Here is a 23,508-nt window from a genome sequence, read left to right on the forward strand (position 1 = left end):
ACTTCCTCAGGGCTGGGACGGAGCGCAAGGAGCTCCCAGAAGGGTCAGCTTCCCGCACCAGAAGGGGAAACTGAGGCATAGGGAGCAACACTGATATGCCCCAGGTCTGGCCATAGGTCGGGACTGGTGCCTGCCCCCGGCTCCAGTGATGGTGGAGTTCACCACCAGCAAGGTTGCCAGGAGAAAACTCTGAAAGCACAAAATGAGAGAGCCGGGGGGCTAAGGAATGTTACCCACCAGCCCTGGGCAACTTCTAGCACCGGGACTCCGTTTCCCTTCAGACTGTGTTGGGGTTAGTCTATTTCCAGAAATTCCAGAAATCTAATCCCAGATATCAAATTCCAGAAATCCCAACTCCAACTGAAAGGGGGTGCCAATGGGGGGCTTCTCCCCAAATCACTGGCCACATGAAACATGCTGTCAGGCCAGTTACCTCAAACCGAAGTAGGACCCTGTGACAGGGTTGAGCATTCTGGGCAGTGCTGTGGCCACCAGCACACATCTAGGGGGGATTTGGCGTTCAAGAGTGTCCAGTACAACTTCCAGCGCAGGAAACAGCCACAGCAAGGGGAACCCAGAAAACGTTGGCCCTGGTCTGCCACCTCACTGCCCCTTCCAGCGCCTTGCATGGTACGAGGGGACTGTGGGGACCTCCAAAGGCTAGTGTGGATGGGAGTGACCATGTATCCGCTTGGAGAGGAGCCTGGGGTAGCCTTAGGGTGAGTCTGAGACAGAGAAGAGACCAGAGGCACAGCTGGCACCCCTCCACTCCCTCCGTCATAGTGTCTCTGAAGCTGAGGCTAGTGCCTGTGAGAGAACCCTGAGGCCAGTGTGTGAGAGAACTCTGAGGCTAGTACATGTGAGTGAGCTATGAGGCTGGCGTGTGTGTGAGAGAACTCTAAGGCCAGTGTGTGGGCAAGAGCTTTTGAGTCCCGTGTGTGAGGACTCTGTGGCTCATGTCCATGTGAGAGGAATCTGAGGCTGCTGTGTATATAAGAGAACACTGAGGTGGTGTGTGTGAGGGAACTCTAGGGTCTGTACATGGTAGAACTCTAGGCTGATGTGTGTGTAACAGCACTCTATAGACCGAGGCCTCTAAGGACGGTGCATGTGTGAGAACTGTGAAGCTGGAGTGTGTGTATGTGTGTGTGTGTGTGTGTGTGTGTGTGAGAGAGAGAGAGAGAGAGAGAACTCTGAGGTGGTGCATGTGTGGAAGAACTCTGAGGTGTCGCAAGAACTCTGAGGCTGGTGGGTTGTGAGAGATCTCTGAGGCTGGTGTGTGTGTGAGAGAGAGAACTCTGAGGTAGTGCATTTGTAAAACTCTAAGGCCTCTGTGTGTGTGTGAGAGAGAGAAAGAGACAGAGAGACAGAGACAGAGAGACTCTGAGGTTGGTATATGTTAGCAGAACTCTGAGGCTGGTGTGCGTGTGAGAGATCTCCAAGGTGGTGTGTAAGAGAGAATTCAGAGGCCAGTTTTTGTGAGAACTCTGAGGCAAGTGTATGTGAGAACTGAGGCTGGTGGGTGTGTGAGAGAACTCTGAGGCTGGTGCGTGTGAGAGATCTTTGAGGTGGTGTGTATGAGAGAACTGAGGCTGGTCAGTATGTTAGAATTCTGAGGCCAGTGGGTGTGTGAGAGAACTCTTGAGACTGTGTGTGTGTGTGTGTGTGTGTGTGTGTGTGTGTGTGTGTGTGTGAAATCTGAGAAAGCCCCAGGGGCACAGGCTTGAGTGCAAGCTTTGTGGCAGCGGGTCTGTGTGGAGGCTGGGCCCACTGCTGTCCAGGGCTGTGTGCAGGGCCTCATGCATGACAAACGTGGCCACCTGCCACCACTCCTGCTGCCCATGGAAACCAGACACTGGGCTGGTTTCCTTCAGAGCCTGCAGGCAAGGAGGAGGCACGTGTGGTTCAGGGCAGGACGCATGTTCCGGACTCTCCAGATCAGCATTCATGCCTGTGGGGACACGCCCTGAGCCTTTGACCGCGGAAGGGGCCCCTCTGGGCATCTCAGGGTCCCGGGGCCTCTCAGAATTAGTTAGTTTTTTGTTTGTTTTTCTGTTTGGGTCATACCTGTCGGTGCTCAGGGCTAACTCTTGGCTAACTCAGGGTTACTCTGAGTTACCCAGGAGTAAGCCCTGTTACTCAGGGATCACTCCTTGCGGGCTTTGGGGTGCTGCCCTCTGGGGTGCTGGAATTGAAGCGAGTTGATTGCATGCAGGGAAGCGCCCTCCCCGCGCTGTACTGTCACTCCGGCCACCGCAGAGCTCGTTTCCATGAGACTGTCACCCCAGGGCTGGGGCCCCAGGCCTGATCCCGAGTGCTGGGTGCCCCGCAAGTATTGGACTGCCCAGGGCCCCCCCGCTGCTCCCCAGGCCTGGAAGTCTCCCCACCTTCAGCTGTGCGGCGGCCCTCACCTGGGAAACGGAGTCAAGAGAGGAGGAATGTCGGCTCCATCCCACACCACCCGTTCCCCAGCACCAGGCCTGGAGTGGCCCCAAACTGAGACAAGAGGAAATAAAGAGAATCAAGCAAAGAGAGGCGGCGGGCGCCCCGGAGCCTGGAAGGCGCTACAGCAGTGCTGAGGAGCCAGGGACGGCCCCTGCTCCCACAGTGCCAGCAGGACCCCCAGAGGGTAAACGGAGGCACAGGAGGGGGCCCTAAGCCCTGAAACACGGGGCGTCGGCTTCAGGGCTCATACCTGGGCTCCCACACTTGAGAAGGGCTTCTGGCTACCTGGCTTTGATGGGGGCTCCCCGGCCCGCCGAGCAGGGGGGTCTGGCTCAGGGGAGCTGCTAGGGCCTGAGTCTGCAGGACAGAGACCCCTGTGGCCCCTCGGGGCTGCGGTGCCACCCAGAAGCTGAGTAGGACCCCCTAACTCAGGCATGGCCCCCCAAAGCTGAGCAGGCTCCTGAACCTCCCGGTCTTGCTCTAAGTGACGTCAGGGAGAGCCCAGCTCTGCGGACCCCACAGAGAGGCGAGGGACCCCGCCGTCCTCTCTGTACCAGGCCACTCTCCCTGTCCCCACCTTCCCCCACGTCAGCCCAAGGCCTGAGCCGGCCCTGCAATGGCTCCTGCAAGCCACCAGGACTGCACAGGCGGGAGGTGCTCAGGGCAAGGCCGCCACCCTTGTCAGGGTCTCCTTCCTGCTTCCTCTGCTTGACTAAACTTCCATCATGGATGGAATGAAGATTCTTCTGGAAACCCTCCAGGACTGGGGTGGGGCCACTGATCCTCACCAGAGGGCAGCCCGGGGAGCAGGAACCCTGAGCGGTGCACACTCGTGCCCTCCCCCAGGGGGCTCCAGCCTGGCCTGTGTGCGGAGTGGCCAGTCACTGGCCAGGGGTGGGGGACTTCTGGGTCCTGACATCCAGGGACAGGCCACTGGGCGGTGAGCGCCAGAGGTGCCCCCACTGCCACACGCCTGCTGCCAGGGGCGCTCTCCCTGCCTGGGCAAGGGACCCCGTCCACCTGTCCCGCCCTGTCCACTCTTGCCGGCATACCCCATTTGTCCGTCCTCCCTCCCCTTCCCTTCTTCTCCCTTTCCTTCCTTCCTTCCTTCCTTCCTTCCTTCCTTCCTTCCTTCCTTCTTCCATCCCACCCCCTCCCTTCCTGCCTTCCTTCCTTCTTTCCTTCCCTCCTTCCTTCCCTCCCTCCTTCCCTCTTTTGTCCTTCTCTCTCTCCTTCCCTCTTTCTTCCTTCCAACCTTCCCTCCCTGCCCTCCTTCCTTCCCTTCCTTCTTTCCCTTCCTCCCTCTTTCTTCCTTCCTGCCCCCACCCTGCCCAGTGTCCTCACTAGCAACAGGGTGGTCCTGACTTGCTGTGGCCGGTGGGCAGCTCTGTGAAAAGACGAAGCTGGGCCCCCGTGGAGGGGTCACAGGACCCCCAAGTCCACCCCCATGCTGGGGTGCTGCCATCCCTAGGTGAGGCCCCACCGGCTCTCCCAGGATGCCCATCTGCGGGCACTGTGCGTTCTGGGGCAGTGAGGGTCTGCAGGTGGGGGTGAGCGTGAGGAGAGAGCCTGGCTCCCTCCTCCCAGCCGCACGGGTGGGGGGGGCACGTCTCTGACTCAGAGTGCTGGCCCCATCAGCAGAGCTGGGCAGTGGCGGCCTTGTATTGAGAGACCCTGGACACTCAGTGCAGCCCCTGGGGGGCCTGGGGACCAGCGAGAGGCAGCAGGGGGTGGTGGCTGAGGGGCAAGTAAGGAGGAAGGGCAGATACCCCTACACTGGACTCCGCGCCCCACCCCACTCAGCCCCAGCCATCCACACACGGCCCAGCTGCTGCCTGTCCACAGCAGTGTCCCTGCCCCGTCCAGCCCCACCTGGCCCAGCCTGAAAGCGAGTCAGGGTGCAGGGTGCGAGCAAGGGAGCAGGGGCGGGACGGCTTCCGGAGAAAGGGCAGTAGGCATGCCTGCGTGGGCCTGTATGTGTGCCTGTGCTTGTATGTGCGTGCACTATGTGCATGTGTGTGACTATCTGTATGTGTGCCTAGATGTATGTGCATGTATGTATCCTTGCATGTGTGTGTGCCTGGATGTGTGTGCAAGTATGTGTTTATATGTGCTTATACTTGTGCATGTTTGTGTGTGCATGTATACTGCACCTACATACGTCTTACGTGTAGGTATGTGCGTGTGCCTGTACAGAGTATGTTTTTGTGTATATGTGCGCCTGTATGAGTCTGTATGGGGTGTGTGGAAGTGCATGTGTGCGTGTGAGTCTGTATGTGTGCACGCACACGCATGTCTGTGCCTGTGTGTGAGTACGCATCTGTGTGCCTGCACATGGGAGTCCCTTGGTGTGCAGGCTGGAGTATGTGTGTGTGTGCCCGTATGGTATGTGTACTTGCGTGGGGCATCCCCCCGCCCCCGTCCTGCGCCAGTAGGGACCTCAGCTGTCTGTCTGGATGCCAAGGGCTCAGACGAGTCAGCAGTTTTCAAGGCCCCGCCCCTCGCCCCTCCTTTTGCTGCCCGCCCCGCCCTCTTACGCCCCGCCCCTACGCCACACCACGCCCCGCCCTCTACGCCCCACCCTGCCTCTCCAGCCCCGCCCCGCCAACCCCGCTAGCCCCGCCCTACTCCGCCCCACTCCGCCTCGCCCACCCTCCAGCCCCGCCCCGTCCTCCTACACCCCGCTCTGCCTCTCCAGTCCCGGCCCGCCCACCCCGCTAGCCCCGCCCTGGTCCGCCCCGCCCACCATCCAGCCCCGCCCACCATCCAGCCCCGCCCCTCGAGCACACTAGCCCCGCCCTACTCCGCCCCACTCCGCCCCGCCCACCATCCAGCCCCGCCCTGCCTCTCCAGTCCCGCCCCGCCCACCCCGCTAGCCCCGCCCTGCTCCGCCCCGCCCACCATCCAGCCCCGCCCCTCGAGCACACTAGCCCCGCCCCACTCCGCCCCGCCCACCATCCAGCCCCGCCCCGCCCTCCTACACCCCACTCTGCCTCTCCAGTCCCGCCCCGCCCACCCCGCTAGCCCCGCCCCGCCCACCATCCAGCCCCGCCCCTCCAGCCCGCTAGCCCCGCCCCCCCGTCAGCCCCGCCCCGCCCCTCCAGCCCGCCCGCCGGAACGGCCGCTCCCCAGTCAGGCCCGAGCGGCCGCGGGCGCCGCAGAGCCGCCGTCGCGCCCCCCCGCCCACGAGGAGCCTTTTCGGGACCCTTCCCTGCCAGCGGCGGCGCGGGGCGGCTGCCCCCAAGCCGCCCGCGCGTTCACGGCCACGGGGCCCCGCGCCCGCGCGCGACCCGGCCCGGCTCCGAGGGGCAGGCAGCCGCTCGGAAGGTTCCAGAAGCCCGTCGGGCGCGGCGCGCTGGCGGCCGTGGGGCCGGGCGAGTGGGGGGGCCCGCCGGGAAGGGGCCGCCGCCGCGCCGCCGCCTCGTCCCCCGGCGCGACCCCGCCCCGCCGCGCCGCTCGCCCCCTGGTGGCCGCCGCCGCGAGCCGCGCCCCGTCAGCCGGCAGGTGTGGCCGCGCAGGCGACGGGCTCCGAGGCGCGGCGCCCCGGGAAAGCGACGCCCCTGGGGGCGAGGGACCCCCGCACCCCGTCCCCGTTCAGGCGGGGGACGGAACCCCCAGACCGGGGGCTGCGGGAGAACAGCCGCGCCGGGGGGAGGCGGCGAGGGGCCCTGTGGGGGAGGGGCCTGAGGGGAGAGCGGAGTCTGAGGGGAGAAGGGGGCTCTGAGGGGGCCCTGAGGGGAGAGAGAAGTCTGAGGAGGCGAAGAGGGCCCTGAGGGGGGAGAAAAGTCCTGAGGGGAGAAGGGGGCTCTGAGGGGGGAGGGGGTCCTGTGGGGGAAGAAGAGTCCTGAGGGGGTCCTGAGGGGAGAGAGGAGTCTGAGGGCAGAGGGCCCTGAGGGGCAGAGGACCCTGAGGAAAGAGGGGAGTCCTGACTGGGGGAGGGGGCTCTGAGGGGAGAGCAGAGTCTGAGGGGAGAAGGGGGCCCTGAGGGGAGAGAGAAGTCTGAGGAGGGGGAGAGGGCCCTGAGGGGGAGAAGAGTCCTGAGGGGAGAGAGGAGTGGGGGGGGCTGAGGGGCAGAGGACCCTGAGGGAAGAAGGGAGCCCTGACCGGGGAGGGGGCTCTGCGGGCAGAGGGGCCCCTCAGGGAGGAGTCCTCAGGGGCTGGGGGGCCCTGAGGTGGGAGGCCTGGAGGGAAAAGGGGCCCTGAGGATGGTGGGGAGAGGAACTTGTGAAGAAACTGAGGCTCCCCAGAGTCCAGGGGTGTCAGGACGAGAGCCCCCAGCTGCCCAGATCACCCCCCGCACGTGTCCCCTTCATGTTCCTGAGGGCGGCGGTGCCATGACATCGACACCCTCACGCTCAGCTCTGTGGGTGTCTGTGGGCTCGCAACACCACCCGCCCCATTTCCTCGCCCACCTCCTGACCCCGAGGAGGCCCTCCGCTGGCTCCAACCTGCCCCCCACCCCCGGGGGCCCGGCCCTGACACCTCTGACGACAAGAGCACAGCAAGCTCAGGGGCACAGGAAGTGGGCACCGGCCGCAGACCCGGATGGCAGAGGGGGAGACTGAGGCCCTCAGCAAGACTGAGCCAAGAGGGGGACGGGCCCTGGGAGCTGCGTGGGTGCCCACCTTGGGCGCACTCGGAAGTGAACTCAGCCTCCAGACCCCAGGCCGGGGCTCAGGGCCACACGGGGGCGGGGGTGGGGCAAACCAGTCAGGGAGCCAGCCCGGGCCAAGGCGGAACCTCATCTGTGCTCCAAGTCTGGGGCGGTCCAGGGCCCCCTCGGGCCGGTTGGACATGGAGCGGGAAGAGCGTGGCAGGGAAACTGAGTCCGCAGGGCGCGCTGCCCTGGAGAGACAGGCCACGCGGCGGCTGCCCCGGCCACAGCTCAGGCCTTACTTTTTCTGGAGCGCGAGAAGAAGCGGATGCCCCCGGGAGAGGTGGACGGGTTGGAGTTGGGCGAAGACTCTTTGGACGAGGAGCGGAAGATGCCGCTGAAGCTCATGCGGCGTGGGGAGCGCGGCGGCGACTCCTGGCAGAAGGGGAAGACGGTTTTGGGGGAGCTGGGGCTGGTCTTGGGCCTCACGGGAGCAGACACGGGGCTGGAGGGCCGGTGCTGGGGGCCTCGGGAGAAGAAGCCTTTGGAGGGGCTGCCCGAGCTGAAGACACTGTCCCCCTGCGGAGAGACAGACGGACGCCGCGGTCACGCCGGGCCTGGGGCACCGGCCCGCCGTGCCCAGTGTCCCCTCCCGCCATGGCGCCCAGAGCATGCCAGGCTCTGCCAGGAGCGGGGCCTCCGGGTGGCCGGGGTGGGGAGGCAGCACCTGGGGCCAGGGCAGAGCCCCCTCAGCCTACGGGCAGCCCATCTCGGCCTTTCCTCTCAAGGCTGTGCCGCGTCCTGCCAGCTGCAGGCGCAGGAGGGACGCTTGTCCCGTGACAGTTGGGGCTCCACCCGGAGCACCTCGGAGCACGGAGACCCACCGACGCCGGCGCCTCTTCCCTCCCGGCGAGTCTGACACTGACGCCCCCATCCCCCCCACCCCCGGGGAGCTGCTTCTGGGGACCCCGAGGGACGCGTCCAGTGGGAGCAAGGAAGGACACGTGGCCCTGACGTCCACCTGAGGGGCATCTGGCTTAGAGGGGCTCATCCAGGAAGGCCCAGGGTTCTGCCTGTCACTGCCGGGAGAGCGAATGTGCCGCTTTTCTTTACAGACTCCGCCCCCTTTCGGGGGCTCTCGAGCAGTGCTCACAGGCGAGTGTCAGCCAGCAGGGCCGGCTGCTCCCTGCAAGGTTCCAAAGGCCACACCCCGTGAAGCTTGGGGCTGGGCAGTGTCAGGGACTAAAACTGGCCTGGCACATGCCAGGAAGTCTCTCCTGGCCCCCACCCCCCACTTCTGTTCTGTGGGGTCACACAGAGTTATTCCTGACTCTGGCCGACTTCCGGAAGCGACCTGGATGCTGCATGCAGAGCCTGGCTCTGGCTTTTGTCCTTCTGTCCCCCTCTGCAGCAAAGCGGTGTTATGCGGATGCAGCCCCAAGGCCCCAGCCAGGGCCCGGGACAGGCTCCCAGTTCTGGGGCTGGATGTGGGGTCTGCCGGTCCCCACTTGCCGCGCTCTCCTGAAACACAGTGTCACCCGGAGGAGTGCCAGCATTCCTGCCAGTGGCTTCAGGAACTGACCTGGGAGCCTGGGGTGGGGGACCCCACAGTCCCCTGCTGCGTTTCTCCCCGGGGCCCAAGGCACCATGGCGGCCCTCAATGCTGCTGGACAGACCCGATCGCTGTATCCACACTCTGGGCCCAGGCCGCCCTCATCGCCCCTAAACTGCAGGCCTGGAAGGAGGGACCCGTGGGCAAGTGCCAAGGGACCGGACAGGGCTGGGACAATCCGGCTGGGTGAGACCCCGACTTCCCACAGGGCTGGGAAGGCCTATGACTGCTTTCACCTGTCCACTTGGGGACCCATCCACACCCCTGGGAGTTCACCACCACCAGAGGGTGCCACAGGCTGGCCTGTGGGTGCTGGAAGATTCCGGGGCTGGCGTGGAGAAGCGGCTTGATTGGGTGCTGCCTTGTGGGGTCCCAGTACTGGCTGCAAGGGGCAGGGGCACCCACACATCCCTGCAGCGTCTGGGCTGGCTCCCACCTCTGCCTCAGCAAGGAGCCCTGGCTGTACCACGTCTGCGCCCACGAGCCTCACTCAGGAAGCCCTGAGCTGGGTGCCTGAGAACAGCAGGTAGCCCTTGGGGGGGGGCCTGGAAGCCCCCACCATGTCCAGGTTCAGCCCCCCCTGCTGCCTCGTAGGGACCCCCGCCTTCAGTTACTAGTCGCAGGGCTTCATCCCCTTCTGCCTTGGCTCCCCCCGCCCAGGGTTCTGGGCCCCTAATGAGGAGCTGTGAGCGTGTAAGGGAGGTGGATGGCCGGGTGCAGGGGGGCGGCAGGGGAGGAAGGAGGCCGTGGAGTGGGGGGTCCCTGGCCTGTCTGCTGTGGGCATCAGCCCTGCTTCCTGCAGGGTCCCCAGGCCCGCGGCCCTTGAGGGAGCCAAGCGGGGGTGGAGAGGAAGAAGGAGGGCTGGTTCTTCCCTTGCACCCTCTGACAGGGCTGAGGACAGGGGGGCATCCTGAGGGGGATCTTTTCCTCTGCCCAGAGCTGGGGGCATGCGGAAGGGAGCCAGAGGGGGGCACAGGTGGGTGCAGGTAGGAGCAGAATTTCAGACGCAAGCACAAATGAGTATGTAGGTGGGGACTTGGTGGGAGCACAAGTGTATGTGCAGGTGGAAGCACAGGTGTGCATGCAGGTGGAACATAGGTGTGTGTACAGGTGGGAGCACAGGTGCACGTGCAGGTGGGAACACAGGTGCATGTGCAGGTGGAGCACAGGTGCACGTTAGGTGGGAGCACGATGTGTGTGCAGGTGGAGCACAGCTGTGTGCAGGTGTGTGTTCTGGTAGAGCACAGGTGTGTGTAGATGGGAGCACAGATGTAGATGCAGGTGGGAGCACAGGTGTGTGTACAGGTGGGAGCACAGGTGCATGTGCAGGTGGAGCACAGGTGTGTGTGCAGGTGTGTGCGCAGGTTGGTGCAGGTGGGAGCACAGGTTTATGTGTTGGTGGGAGCACAGGTGTGCGTGCAGGTGGAGCACAGGTGCGTTTATGTGCAGGTGGGAGTGCATCCGGGAGCACTGCCTTTGGTCTGGCTTGGTGGGCTCAGGAGAGCGGGGTGAGGGGCAGGGTCGGGGCGGGCGGAGTGGGGAAGGCTTACCTTCCGGGAATGCTTCTCGGAACTGTCCAGGTCTCCGTCCAGGAGCGGCATGGCGAAGGCACTCAGGTCCTAGGAGGGAAGCGGACCCTGGTCAGTCCCGAGCCCTCAGGCACCCCCTGGCCATGCCCATGTCATGCCCTTCCTGAGTCTTCCTCAAATGGCAGCTCTTTGGGGGTGGGGTTCCCAGTGGGGAGGGGGACTCCACGCCACATCCTTCAGAGGTGCCAGCGCTCGCTCTCACTCTCCGTGCGTCCTTCTGGGTGCATAGCCATGACCCGCAGCCCAGGAAGGCCAGGGAAGAGCCGGGGAGGCAGGCAGGGGCGTGGGAGGTGTCTCCGGGCTTAGGTGGGGCTGGTGACGGATTCTCACATTGGCAGGAAAACAGGACCCCTGAGGCGTGACCCCAGGATGTGGGAAAGTTCCGGCTGTGTGGGGGCTAGGCTGGGCCCTGGGTCCGGACAACTGGGAGGAAGGGAGGGGCACCCCACCCATTGTCCCCGAGAAAGACCATCATCCAGCCACCAGCTCCTTCCTCTGGCCTCTTGCCAGACGAGCACCCGCCATGGACAGGAGCCTCGGGAACTTGTCCTGGGCTCAGCCCACAGTCTGGGGGTCCGGCTTCTGGAGCCTGGCCCAGGACCCTGTGTTCACCCATGCAGTGCCCGTCAGAACCCCGCGTGCCTCTGTGTTGGCGTCCGAGGGGCCAGATGGACATGCCAGGCACAGGGCAGGGATAGGTTTGGGGGGTCTCTGGGCACGCTGGGAGGAGGCAGAGATTCTGGGACATGAGGGAGGAAGATCAGCCCCTTTGCCCCTCGCCCCAGACCAGGGCCCAGACACGCGCCGTGGGCAGCCCACTCTCCACCCATCTCCTCTGGCCCCACACAGGGCTGCTCCTGGTACCCACATGCAGAGCCTGCACTCTGCCCTTTGAGACAACTCCGGCCCTGGCCCAGGGGTATCCTTCTGGAACGTTCTGTGTGTGGGCCCCAGAGCAGACCACACATGGAAAGCCTCATGTCCCCGTGCAAATCCTGAGGGGTGCTGAGGCTCAGTGAGGCCAGGCTGCACCCACAGTTGGCCGTAGGACTGCAGGCCCTGTGCCAAGCTGACCCACCCCCGCCCTGCCCCACTCACACCCCCTGGCTCCACACTGCTTACAGCTCCTCCCCCCGAGTCAGCAGCAGGGAGGCCGGGGGGTCTGTGTTCCCAGCAGCCTGGAGCAGGGGAGGACGGGTCAGCACGGCTTCAGGCCCATGTCCCTCCCGGGGCCACCGCACACACGTCACGCTGACATCCCAGACTTCAGAGGTCCGCGTCATCGCCTGCTCCTCTCGGGCTGGGAAGGGTTGGCGGTCTTTGTGACAGCCTCGCCCCCTCCTGCCCGCAGCCCCCTGAGTCAGGTATTTCCTAACGCTCCCCACCAACCTCTCGGCCCTTCTTGTTACTCTGACCTGGACGAGCCCCCGGGGCTGGGGACAGCAGCTCGGCCCTCCCTTGTTGATGCAGCTGGGGCACCCCGGAATGAGCCCCGGCAGGGCCCCAGAGAAAGACGCATGGAAAAGCCGCACGCGTCAGGGGCTGCACCTGAGGGAACATTCCTCCCTGGGGTCACTCACTCCTGCCGAGCAGTGAGCACGCGCCTGGCCAGCTGGCTCTGGGCAGCCTAGGTCATGGGGTGTGGCTCCATGGGCACCCCCAGAGCCCCCAAGTCTCGGCACAGAGAACCAGGGCACACGCAGCGAGAAGCCGCGCTCAGCTGGTTGTCACTTTGGGGCACGGGTGACTGAGCTTGAGTCTCTGAAAGGCTCCCAAATGTTCTGGAAGATGCTTCTCAGTGCTCTCTGTTGACCTAATAGCAAGTGGGATCAGAGCCATGGAAAGAACTCGTGGGCGACAGAGCTCGCCCGGCCGCCATCAGCCCTGGGGACCCGCAGCTGTCCCATGTCTAGACAGCCGCAGCCTCCGAGGGCCAGGACAGCGCGTCCAGGCACACGGTCCTCCATGCTGCAGAGTGCCGGCGCCCAGCTGCCGGCGGCCCCCACCCAGTTCTGAGCAGCCACGGCCACCTGGGCTGCTCCGGCATGGCTAAGGTTTCTCAGTCTCCAGGACCTGGGACCCAGTGCCAGATGCACCCTTGTGGGACCTTCAGAGAGGGGCCCGGGAGCCATGGGGACTGCGGTCTCTTGGGCGGGGCCCCTGGTCACCGGCTCCCAGCTCTGTCGTGGCCCGCCTGTCTGCGCCCTGGCACGTGGACTTACGTTGTCCCTCAGAGAGGCCAGGGTGGCTGGTGGGGTGGGTGGACAGCACAGGACATCTCAGTCTAGCTGTCTCTGTGCGGTCTCCACATGGCATGGCAGGCCCACACGTGTGTGTGTGTGAATGCATATATGTGTGCATATGCATGGGTACATGTGCATGTATGCATTCGTACGAGCATGTGCGTGCTTACATGTGTAGAGATGTGTGCATGTGTGCACGGGCATGTGTATGTATGTGTGTGTGTGTACATGTGTGCACGTGCATGCGTGTGTCAGGTGGGGGCACATGGGGTCCCGTCCATTGCAGCCTTTCAGAAAGACCCGTGTCACGCAACCTCAGAAACAGGCGCAAACCCTGAGTCACTGGAACTGGGTCGGGGCAGGACCCGGCAGGCGGCCGAACCGAGACTCTGGGGCAGTTCCAGGATCTGTTTGCGGGCAGGATGCCGATGGGAGGAAGAGCGGCGTCCCCACAGCTCTGCGTCCGCTCACACGGCACCCAGGGTCCGGGACACACAGTGGGTGGCAGAAAGCAGAACTGGCCCTCCCCTGCACCTAGAGACGCCGGGTCAGCTGGCCCCGATCCTGCCCCAGGACACGTGTGGCTCCTCCATGGCAGCCATCACTCCCCCGCCAGTGAGGTAGGACCCCGAGGGTCTCTGTGCCCCGAAACATGCAGCCCAGGTGTCACACAGCCCTTCCCCGTGAGTGTCCACAGCCCACGGCGGGTGGTAGGCAGGAGGGGTCTTCCGGCTCCCCAGCAGGATGGATGGAGGCCAGCCGGGGCCATCTGGAGCCGCACAGTCCCCCACCCCCTCATTTCCGGCGCTCTGTCCGTGCCCATGATTTCCCTGCACACACCCCAGGGGCCAAAACGGCTGCTCTGGGCTTCCAAGAGGGGCTGAGTACCCATGGGAGAACGCTGGCCCCCAACTTGCGCCAGCATGCCAGAGCTCTTCGGGTGCAGCCTCACCTCCTGCTGGAGAGGGGAGAGACCCCCCCCAGGAGTGAGAGGGGAGCTGGCGAGTCTCCGGGGCCCGTGGGGGGCTACTGTGGTTGAGGACACAGTGACGGCTGGGCCCCGGTGATTCGGGGACGCTCTCCCGTCCAACCCCCGAGAGGCCTGGCCCGCAGTTCAGGATTTCCGGAGAGCGAATGAGCATGTCTAGAACCCCCAAACCTGAGGCTCCCCCATTTCTGCAGGTGCTGCGGCGGGTCCTGGGGTGCAGGGGCGTAGAGTGAGTGACAGCAGGGAGCAGCTGCTGCAGGAACGCGGCCCCTGTTCTCACAGAGACAGGCCCACGCGGCCACTGAGAGGAGCTGCAGCGAGGCCAGGCCCTTCTCCGTGCTGGGGTCCGAGGCCATCGCACTGCAGGGCCCTGCACGGCCATGCCCAATCTTCTGTCCTGGACGCGTTTTCGGGGGGCACGGGGAGATTTCAGGGGCCAGAGGGAGGCAGTGAGCTGGAATCTGCCAAGAGCATGTCCAACGGGCCCCTCTGATCTCTCAGTACTGTGTGCCCTGAAATCTGTGCAGTTGTGGGGTGTGCATGCTGCTGGGACGAACCCCCCACCCTCGGCCCCCGCAAACGCTGCTGCTCCCCGCCTTGTTTCAGAATGCTTTGAATCAAATCATTGTGAGTTACCAAGACATTCAGGTCCGAGTTTCAGTCGTGCAATGTTCGAGCTCCCGTCCCTTCACCAGTGTCCCCTCCACCGAGGTCCCCAGGTTCCTCCTGCCAGAGCCTGCCTCTATGGCAGGAACTTTTTCATTTTTCCCTTGTATTATTTCCTCTCTTTCAGGCACCAACTGTTACTGATCTGGATTATGCATCTCGCGTTTCCTCCTTCCAGCACCCAGTCCTGGTCCAGGGTGACCACGTCCCTATCACTGTCGCAGTGAGTGGGCCCTTCCCCAGAGGCAAGTTCCCCACTAAGGACCAGCTCTGCTGCTCCTCATCGCTGTCGTGGGCGTTAGTCACTCCCCTGCCATGTTTGTCTCCCGCACACAAGCCACCCAACTGTCCCTGTCCCTATGACTCATTTCACTCAGCACGAAACTCCCCCCCCCACCCCGTGCATCGTATAGTAACAGGCGCAACCCCCTCCGTCTGGATAGTAAGAGACGCAAACCCCGCCCGCCCTTCAGGTTAACAGGCAGAGACTTCCCCTGTCCATCTGATAGTAGCTGGACACACACCTTCTCCCTCCTTCCGGCCATGCTTCAACCCTTTCTCCCTGCAGGGCGGGCCTGGGGTCTCTGGTGGGGGCAGGGTCCAAGGAGCCGAGGGTGGGCATGTCTGTGCCTGGCGGTGCCTCTGCCTGCTTCCTGCTCCTGGTCACCTCCCGTGTCCAGAGCGGTTACCTTGGCCCCTGCAGGGCCTTGCAACACGACCCAGCCCCTGTGCTGGCATGAGCGAGAGCTGGGCCCCACAGAGGTCCCTGTGAGCTGAGTGGGGTCCCCACGCTCCCTGGAGAGGGGCAAGAAGAGGAAACCCTGCATGGAGTCGGCCCAGGAGACCCCGAGAGGATGGGGTGAAACACAGGGGCTGAAAGGGGGCCCAGCACCCACATTCTCACCACCAGGAACAGCCCCGCTCTGTCTCCTCCTGGTCCCCAGCACCCTTCACCACCCCACCTGCAGTTTGGGGGCTCGGGACCCCCGAGTTTGAAGCTCTTCTATCCAGATGGTTCTGAAGGTACCATGAGGCAGCCAGGATGCTCCAGAGAGCAGCCAGGAGAATCGGATGAACATGTGGGCTCTGCCTCTTGGAACCAGTCCAGGGAGCCACGAAGGGACCTAGTGTGGAGACCCAGCACAGGGATCCATTATAGAGATCCAGTGCGGGGATCCAGCATGGGGATCCAGCGTGGGGATCAACTGAAGGGTTTAGCACGGGGATTTAGTGTAGGGGCCCAGTGAGGCAATCTAGCATGGGGATCCTGCATGGGATCTACCAGGGGAGCCAGAGAGGGATCTAGCATGGAGATCCAGCACAGGGATCCAGTGAGGGGATCCAGTGCAGGAAGGTGCGCCCACTGCCCCCTGCTCTGGTGGACACAGTGACTAACACTCACCCGCCATCTGTACCCCCAGCCGCAGCCCCTGCTGGGACCCCAGAGTCCCCGAGAAGCTGTGGGCCATTTCTGGCTCCAGGTGTACCCACTGGGGTTAAATGCACGGGGGGAGAGGGGAGGCTCAGCCAGGGGCGCCCATCGGGGTCACAGAAGATTCCAGGCTGAACCCTGCAGCACTCGCCCCAAGTGCCACTGGCTGTAGCCCCGTAACAATAAAAAGTCCATTTGCCACGTGAGAGAGTTTATGTGAGCGCGCTGAACCAAAGGTCAACAAAACACCCCGTAATAAATGGGAAAACGGCGGGCCACACCCCCAAATCACTCCTCAGAGTTGGGGATCCGCTTAGGGTGTCACAAAGGTAGAGGTAAAATGTCTCCCCTCTTGCCAACACAAAGGGATGCCCCTTCAGCTTGGGGAACCCCTGGAGGAACCCCTCACCCATAGAAGCTGCCCTCGCCCCCAAGACGAAGCTTCTCTCTCCCCGTTTCCAGAGACGCCTATGGAAGGAGATGTGACGGGGTGGGGTGAAGGCGGTGTGAACAGGGTGTGGGGAGGAGTGAAGGGGTGTGAAGGGGTGTGAGGGGAGGTGTGAAGGGAGGTGAGGGAGTGGGAAGGGGTGTGGGAAGTGTGAGGGGCATCCAGGTGCGCCGGCCCCAGGTGTGAGGCAGGTGGGATCCCACACACAGGAGGGTCCTCGCTCACCCAGCCCGGGGCTCTTTCCTCACAGCGGTTCTGCCGTCAGCTCTCTGGGTCCAGCCGGTTGGGTGGGACGTGGCAGCTGAGGCTGCTCCTGCCACAGCCACGCCCCGGGGCTCAGGCGGGACCTGCCGTCTCCTGCAGTTTGCGCAATTTCAGCAGAATCGCGAAGAAATGAGGGTCCCCTGGAACCTTGGAGGAGCCTCAGCCTCGGCCTCGGGCGGCCCAAACTCCCGAGTGCGTGATGAGTTCGTGATGGTTCGGCGTGGCCCATTCCCAGGCTCACAAGCCAAGGAGCAGTTCAGTGGGCAGGACAAGAGGCACGGCGGGCCCTGGGTGGGAGACAGGGAAGGCCCAGCGGGGCAGGCCCCTGCATCCCCCCGGTGTGTGCCCGAACCTCGGAGAGACGACAGGCCCCACGCTGCGCCCGGGCGGCCCTGCTGGAACCCACCGGCCGACCCGCTGTTTCTGCAGCTGACCCGGAGCCCCGGCGCGGAGCCATCAGCCGCGAGCAAACGCTTGTTAGATAATCTTTCCAAACAGGATGAGGAGAAGGGACCAGGAGGCGTCTGGGGGTGGAGGAAGCTGTGAGCGCCACGGATGTGTTTATTCATCGGAGCGTCTGCTACACACAGCCGCGGCAGTCCCGGGAGGATGGGGGCTCGGGGGTCCGCGCAGCACCACCCACAGGGCCGAGGGGGACACAGGACCTTTGGCGTTCAGGGAAACACGCTGTTCCGTGACCAGCTCCTCACCCGGCACTGGAGCTTGGCAGGGGGGTGCCGAAGACCACTGTCGGCGCAGGGGGGTGATGGGCAGTGTGGGGGTGGCCCTACTGTCTCCCCCTCATGACCCGGCGGGGCTGAAAATTCATCCGGGCACACGAGACTGCTTGCTGTCACCCTCCGGTGCCACGCCCCCGGGGTGACTCACACAGGTGTCCCTGCTCCCTTCCGGGCTTCCGAGGCCAGCGTGTCCCCCCAGAAGCCGGGCCAGCCCCAGCCCCCGGCGCCATCATAGGCTCATTCCCCCCCCCACCCCCAGGGAAATCAGCGTCCTGTGCCCCGGCCTGGAGGGAGCGAAATGGCCTCTCCCAGGAGCTGCTTGGGTCACGGAGTGTCTGAAAGAGGACAGAGAACAGACCGCGGTGCGGGGTAGACTCTCCCGCAGCGGGGAGCAGCCGAGTGCCAGGGGAGATGGCGCATGGACTGTCCACCTGGGGCGGAGGAGCAGAGCGTGTGAAAGGGAGCACGGATGGATGGAGCTGGGAACACGGGCCAGCCACACGGACAGGCACACTCAGACCCCGCCTCAGGCCATGCACAGACGTCCATTCAGAAGGAAGGCCTCACTGTTAGGCCGGAATCCGTAAACGGTCTCAGGGAAAACAGTCATGGGAAAGCGTAGCAAGAGGAAGATGCAGTAGCCAAGCTTATGGCACTGGGTCCAGAGGTGTCGCCAGCCCGCTCATTGGCGCTGGCCAAGCGGACAGGGGCAAAGGCCACGGCCAGCTGAGACGCTCGGTGCCACGAAAGAAACGGCCGGAATAAAGACCCCCGGCAGCAGAGAGAGAGTATTCGCTCCCCACCCATCTGCAGAGTTTGATATCCGAGATCTAAAGCACTTGTGAATCTCAACAGCGAAAAACCAACAATTTTATCCACAAAAACGGGGAGAAAAACGGAGCAGACATTTTCTCAGAGAAGAGAGACACAGGCCCGAGGGCTGTATGGAGAAGACCCCACGTCACCTTCAAATCAGGAAGGACCACGAGACACAGGCTAGCTTAGCTCACCGGGAAGGACAGACGGGCCACGCCGTCAGGGCCGTCAGGGCCGTCAGGGCCGCTGTCTGGGTTGGCCTCTCTGGGAAACAGTACGAAGACACGTCGGACAGTGAAGTGCGGAGTTTCCACGCAAACTAGCAATTTCACCTCATGACATCCGTCCCAAGGACCCCCAAACGGGGTTTCTAAAGGCCACTGTGTTCTCTGCTCATTGCAGGATTCTTCATGACAGCCAGAGCGTCTCGGAGGGAGGAGAGAGCAGCCCAGGCGTTGGGCAGGGGTGGCCAAGGCAGACCTCTCCCGTCCTCCTGAGACCCCCGCCCCCACCCAATCATCCACAACAGGGGAGGGCGGTGGGGAGGTTGAATCATTAAAAAAAGGGAAGGGGCTGGAGCAATAGCACAGCGGAGAGGGCGTTTGCCTTGCACTCGGCCAACGCGGGTTCAATTCCCAGCATCCCATATGGTTCCCTGAGCACCGCCAGGAGTGATTCCTGAGTGCAAAGCCAGGAGGAACCCCTGAGCATCGCCGGGTGTGACCGAAAAAGAAAAAGAAAAAAGGGGGTAAAAAGGAGAAGCCGCCACAGTGTGTGTGCACTGTGGGAGACTCCTCGGCCGGAGGGGATGGAGAGGTGCGGCAGAGGAACCACGCAGGCTCTCCAGGCGGGCTTGCAACAGCCAAAGATGAGGGTCTGCAGCCCTGAGTCGGCCGAGATGCTAGCGGAGGCCCCCGGACGTTGGTGCGTGTTGCTGGAGCATCTCGTGTGTGAAAGCCCCTCGTTAAGGCACCGGGAACTGCAGCCTCCGTGCAGACGGAAGGAGACAAGAGGCCGGAGAGAGACCCACACTCCGGATGAGCTGGTCACTAGGAGGGGCCCGGGGGAGACGCTCAACCGAGTCCTGGGTGGGGGGCTGGCTTGGGGCACGGGGCAGGGGCAGCCTGGCCCTTGCCCTCCAGGCCACAGATCCGGCAAAGTGTACCCCCCCCCCCCGAGAAACACAGGTGAGGCTGCAGACCCTAAGGGCACGATCACTGGGTCCTGTGGGACAGTGTGTCCAGCAAGGGGCAGGCATCCCGGGCAACTCCATGCCGACTCGGAGTGAGCACCAGCCCCAGGGGAGGAGGGAGGGAGGGGACGTCAAGGAAGGAGCACCAGGTCCAGGGGAAGGAGGGAGAGAGGGGGCAGCTGAGGGAGGAGCACCAGGCCTGGGGGGAGGAGGGGGAGGGGGACGCCCAGGAAGCTGTGTGAAGCCCCCAGCAGTGCAGGGCACAGTGGACACTAGCTGGCAAGTGAGCCCACGACGGGTGTGGTCGCCCGCCAGAACAGGCGCTTCTGGGAGGTGTCCAGTCCCTGCCCCCGGCCCACGGGGGCCTGTCCCCACAGCACTGCCCTTGTTCCCCGTATCCTGGGCTATCCGGCAGACCCCCACTCACCGGCACCACCCTGCTCTCCCCATGCCAAGGCCCCACCCTCCTGGGGGCAGGAGCTGCGCACTCTCTCTCCAAACAGGACCCCCATATCCCATCCTGGGGGCCACACCCAGACGCCCCTCGGCCCCCAGTTGGGCGGGCAGGGTTGCAGGAGCAGGCAGAGACCCGGGCGGCTGGGGGAGCGGGAGCACCCAGGTCGACACCTTGGCGTTGGGGGGGTGAGTTGGGCCCCCTCAGCATGGCAGGGGTCCTGGTCTGCCTGGGGGTTCCCCTGGGACTGATGGGGCCACACCGTGACCGGCTCCTGGAAGATTCTGCTCCTGGTGGCTCTGACGCCCCTGCCGAGGTCCAGCTGGTCACCCCACACGGGGGCTCCACACCCAGTGCTCCTGGCACCAACCAGTCACATCTGTCCCCTGACAGGGCCCAAGCGCGAGCGCCCCCTGAGCACCATGCTTAGAGGGCCCTGAGCCCCTGAACACGGCCACACGTGGCCCAAACGCCACAGCCGAGACCAGAGCAGATGGTGAGTGGGACGAGGCAGAGCCACGCCGCTGGCAACGGGCCGCACGCCCAGAGCCGGAACTCAGGGCCCATCTGGGGGCCGAGAAACGGGGGTCTGAGGCCTGGGGCCCCACGCCTGGCTCACACGGTGATGCCGACAGCCCCGGACACCCTCCACGGAGCCCCATGGCGGTGGGCAGCCTCGGCCAGGGGCAGGGCTCCTGGTCCTGCCCACCAGAATCTGCTCGGGCCCTGTCCAGTGCCTCAGCCACCGTGTTCAAGCAGATGATCGATGCTAGCACCCCAACACCAGAGCACCCCCAGACCACAGAGCACCCAATGGCACAGAGCACCCAACACCAGAGCACCCCTAAACCACAGAGCACCCAACGCCACTGCCACGGAGCTGTGGCCGGTGGAGCCAAGCCTGCTGGACTGTCCCCCCGCGTGCAGGTCAGTGTGCAGGTCAGTGCAGGTCAGTGTGCCCCAAGCGGGAGCTAGAGGCGAGGGAAGCTGACCCAGGGCAGGAGACCCCGGGAAGGGGGAGCAGGGCACTGCGGCTGCCCTCTCTGCCATGCTGGAGTCCAGTCAAGGGTGGGGCTGGGGAGGGGCACCTTCTCTCCACCCACCCCGCATCCGTGCACGAGACCACTTGTGGCTCATTGTCCTGCAGCTGACCAGCTCCGGCTGGGGTCTGGGGGTCCCGGGGTCCGCCTGGGGCACACTCCCCTCCCCCTTCCCCCGTGGGACCAACCTGATCAGTGACTCGGGGAGCAAGGGCCGGGCAGGGACTGGGAGGGGGTGTTGGGCAGAGGGGGAGGCCGGGACGCAGCCCGGCCCCGGACATGCCGACATGGGCTTCTCTGCAAGTCCCCGGGAAGTTACATAAGGACGAGCAGCCTGGGGGAACATTCGCTCCCGCCTGGGGTGTGGGTCGGGGCTCCTGCACAGCGGGGCAACCCCCTCGCGCCCCCCGGAAGGAGCACGTGGCTGGGGCCCCTCACTCACTCAGCCCACGGGAGCCGGGTGTCCTCTGGCGGGCGGGCGGGCGCGGGACAGGGTTCGGCCCCTCCAGATCAGCGATTCCCCAGACTTCGCGCGGCAAGAGCCAGACGGGGACGGGCTGGGCGGGTGCCAGTCCTTGGAGCGGCTCTGAGCACTGAGAGCCAGGCCCACACGGGGAGGGGGAGGGGGAGCCGGCCGGGCGCTGGCCAGGGCCCTCTCGAGGACGCGGCCGGGTGGGCAGCGGGGGTGTGAGACAGCCCCTTGCCGTCCCCCGGGAGAAAGGGGACACGGCCTTCTGAGGGCGAGACTGGTGGGGTCCCCCCCAGCAGACGCCACTTCCGGCTCTGACCCCGGACCTTGTGGTCCCCGTTGTGGGGGGCCCCTGAGAGCTCAGGGGGCTCATCGTTCATCTGCGGAGTCCCCACCTCCCCACACGCCCCAGGCCAGGCTCTGGGAGTGACCCCAGCCCAGCGGGGGGCACCTGCCCCGCCCCTTCCCACCCTGCCGCACTCGGCACCCCTTCCTCTGTGGGGCGCGCGCCTCACACCACCTGATTCAACAATCCCGACCCCCTGCCCAGCTCCGCAGAGGGTGGATTCGTGCTGTGAAGCGTGTGGAGGAGACGATCTTGGCTTCCAAGCCCCCCCCCCCACTCACTCTGGAATAACCTCACCCGTGTACCCGGCCTTTCTTTATGGGGGTCCTTTGGGAGGTGGATAGGGGCTGAGCCTGGGGGACCCCCTGAGTAGCTGTCTGCGCCCTTGACCAGCACTCGAAGGCTTAGCAAGGCTGCGGGGTGTGGGAGGTGGACACGGCCCCGCTGGCTGTGTGTCAGGGACGAAGAGCTGAGTGGGCGGGCGCCTGGGGGCTGGAGCACGGCTGGGGGTTCGAGAGTTCTCTCAGCCCAGCCGGAAGGCTCAGGGCGTCACTGTCCATCTGTCTGTCTCTGGTCCATTCGATGGTCTGAGGGCCTGGACTGTAGCTGCCCCTGCCTGTTCAGACACACACCCGGGGGTCTTCTGGCTGGTGGATGACCCCCAGGGTGCCCCTGACCCTCATCCTGGCCCTCCGGGGAGCATCTGCCTGGAACACGGGCCTGGCCTCTCCATGGGCACAATTGTGTGGGGCCGCCTGCGCGTTCAGGTGGACAGTGGGTCCCCCTGACCCCTGGCAGGCCCCGGAAGGCCCAGTGTCCCCTGCGGGTTCTGAAGCAGCCCCCGGGGGACCAAACACGCAGACGAGCTCCAGGACAGCGGCTGGTTCTGCCTGGACGCTGAGGGCGCCTGGGAACTGGGTGCGAGGCCCCCTGGGGCACAAAGGCCTGCACCCCTGGGGGCCAGGGAACGGCCTTGGGTGCACACAGAGCCGCAGCCAGTCTGGGCACGACCCGCCCCCTGCGCTGCACCCGCCTCCAGGGGTGCAGCAGCCCTGAGCTCTCGGGCCGGCTGGGGAATCGCAAACTGCTTGGAGCTCATCCCGGGCCGCGAAGGAACCGACCCAGGCAGGAGGAAGGACCCAAGCCCAGTGCCCACCACACCTGCAGGCCCCTCCCCGTCCAGGTAGGGGAGAGGCCACCTCGCCAAAGCACACGGACAGCACAGGGACCCCCCAAGGCCTCCAGACCTGCTCCCAGCCACACTGGCTCAGTTCTCTTCTGGGGGCCAAGGGTCCCTCAGGATGCAAACAGAACCATCCGGGCCCAGCTGGGGGGGCAGGGGCCTCAGGGGCAGACTCGGTGCCCACTGGGCCAGCGGTGCGCTGTCACCTCTGCGAGCCGGTGTTACCTGCCTGTCTGTCACTGTCCCCCTGGGCAGGGCACCCTGGACTCTGGCCCTGCTCCAATAGGACACAGGGGTTCCCTGCTCCCTCAGGGGTCAGCGTCCTGTGGAGGGGCCCCTGGGGACAGGCAGAGCACGCCCAGGGCTGAGTCTGACTGGTCCCTGAGCCCCCCTGGGGGCCGCCCAGTCACCTACTGCCATTCATTTCTTCACTCTCTGGGCCACACCCAGCAGAGCTCAGAGGTCACTTCAGCTGCCCAGGACGGAGCCCAGGCCTCCAGCGAGCCAGCACCGGCGAGGGAGGGTCCTGCCCCTACCCTCGGGGGCTCCTTCACAGCTCAGCATCTTGGAGCCTGGGGGAGGGGCCCGGGGCACCTCTGCCACCCCACCTGCTCCTCCGTGCTCCCTTCTCTGTGCTCACCAGGCTGCAGGTTCCCAAACGGGGCTGTTCCCTGCTTGGGGGCGGTGGGCCCTTGGGGCAGCAGGTCCCGGGGCCGGCACAGCACCCCCTGCAGGGCGGGGCCCAGCCACACAGGGTCTTACCCACCTGGGTGGCGCTGAGCCGACCCCTCTCCGCGTCACCCCACCGTCTTCGGGCGTCCAGATTCTAGAATTCCCGAGTGCTGGACGGGCCCAGGCTGAGGTGTGGACTCTGAGCAGGAATCAGTCTCTGCATCCTCTGGGCCTGCCCACACCAGGGGCCTGGTGACCCCCGGCGGTGACTCAGGGGTGGGGGGGGCTGCCCTCTGGGTTCCCCACCCCGCCAGC

General features: G+C 64.8%; 2 protein-coding genes across 3 annotated transcripts in view; both read right to left on the minus strand.

Annotated features, from left to right (window-relative positions):
- The window catches only part of RHEB (Ras homolog, mTORC1 binding), a 239,322-nt gene that overhangs the window by 104,103 nt on the left and 111,711 nt on the right, over positions 1 to 23,508 (minus strand). The window lies entirely within an intron of this gene.
- PRKAG2 (protein kinase AMP-activated non-catalytic subunit gamma 2) overlaps positions 1 to 23,508 on the minus strand; it is a 110,932-nt gene that overhangs the window by 67,350 nt on the left and 20,074 nt on the right. For both annotated transcript variants that reach the window (XM_056134794.1, XM_056134793.1), the window contains exons 2-3: positions 10,202 to 10,270; positions 7,342 to 7,618 (exon numbers count right to left, since the gene is read on the minus strand). In XM_056134794.1, the coding sequence (XP_055990769.1) occupies positions 7,342 to 7,618; positions 10,202 to 10,270 (346 nt within the window). The remainder of the gene's footprint in view (positions 1 to 7,341; positions 7,619 to 10,201; positions 10,271 to 23,508) is intronic.

The sequence above is a fragment of the Sorex fumeus genome, unplaced genomic scaffold (genome assembly GCF_029834395.1).
Source record: "Sorex fumeus unplaced genomic scaffold, SorFum_2.1 ptg000107l, whole genome shotgun sequence".
Classification (NCBI taxonomy): domain Eukaryota; kingdom Metazoa; phylum Chordata; class Mammalia; order Eulipotyphla; family Soricidae; genus Sorex; species Sorex fumeus.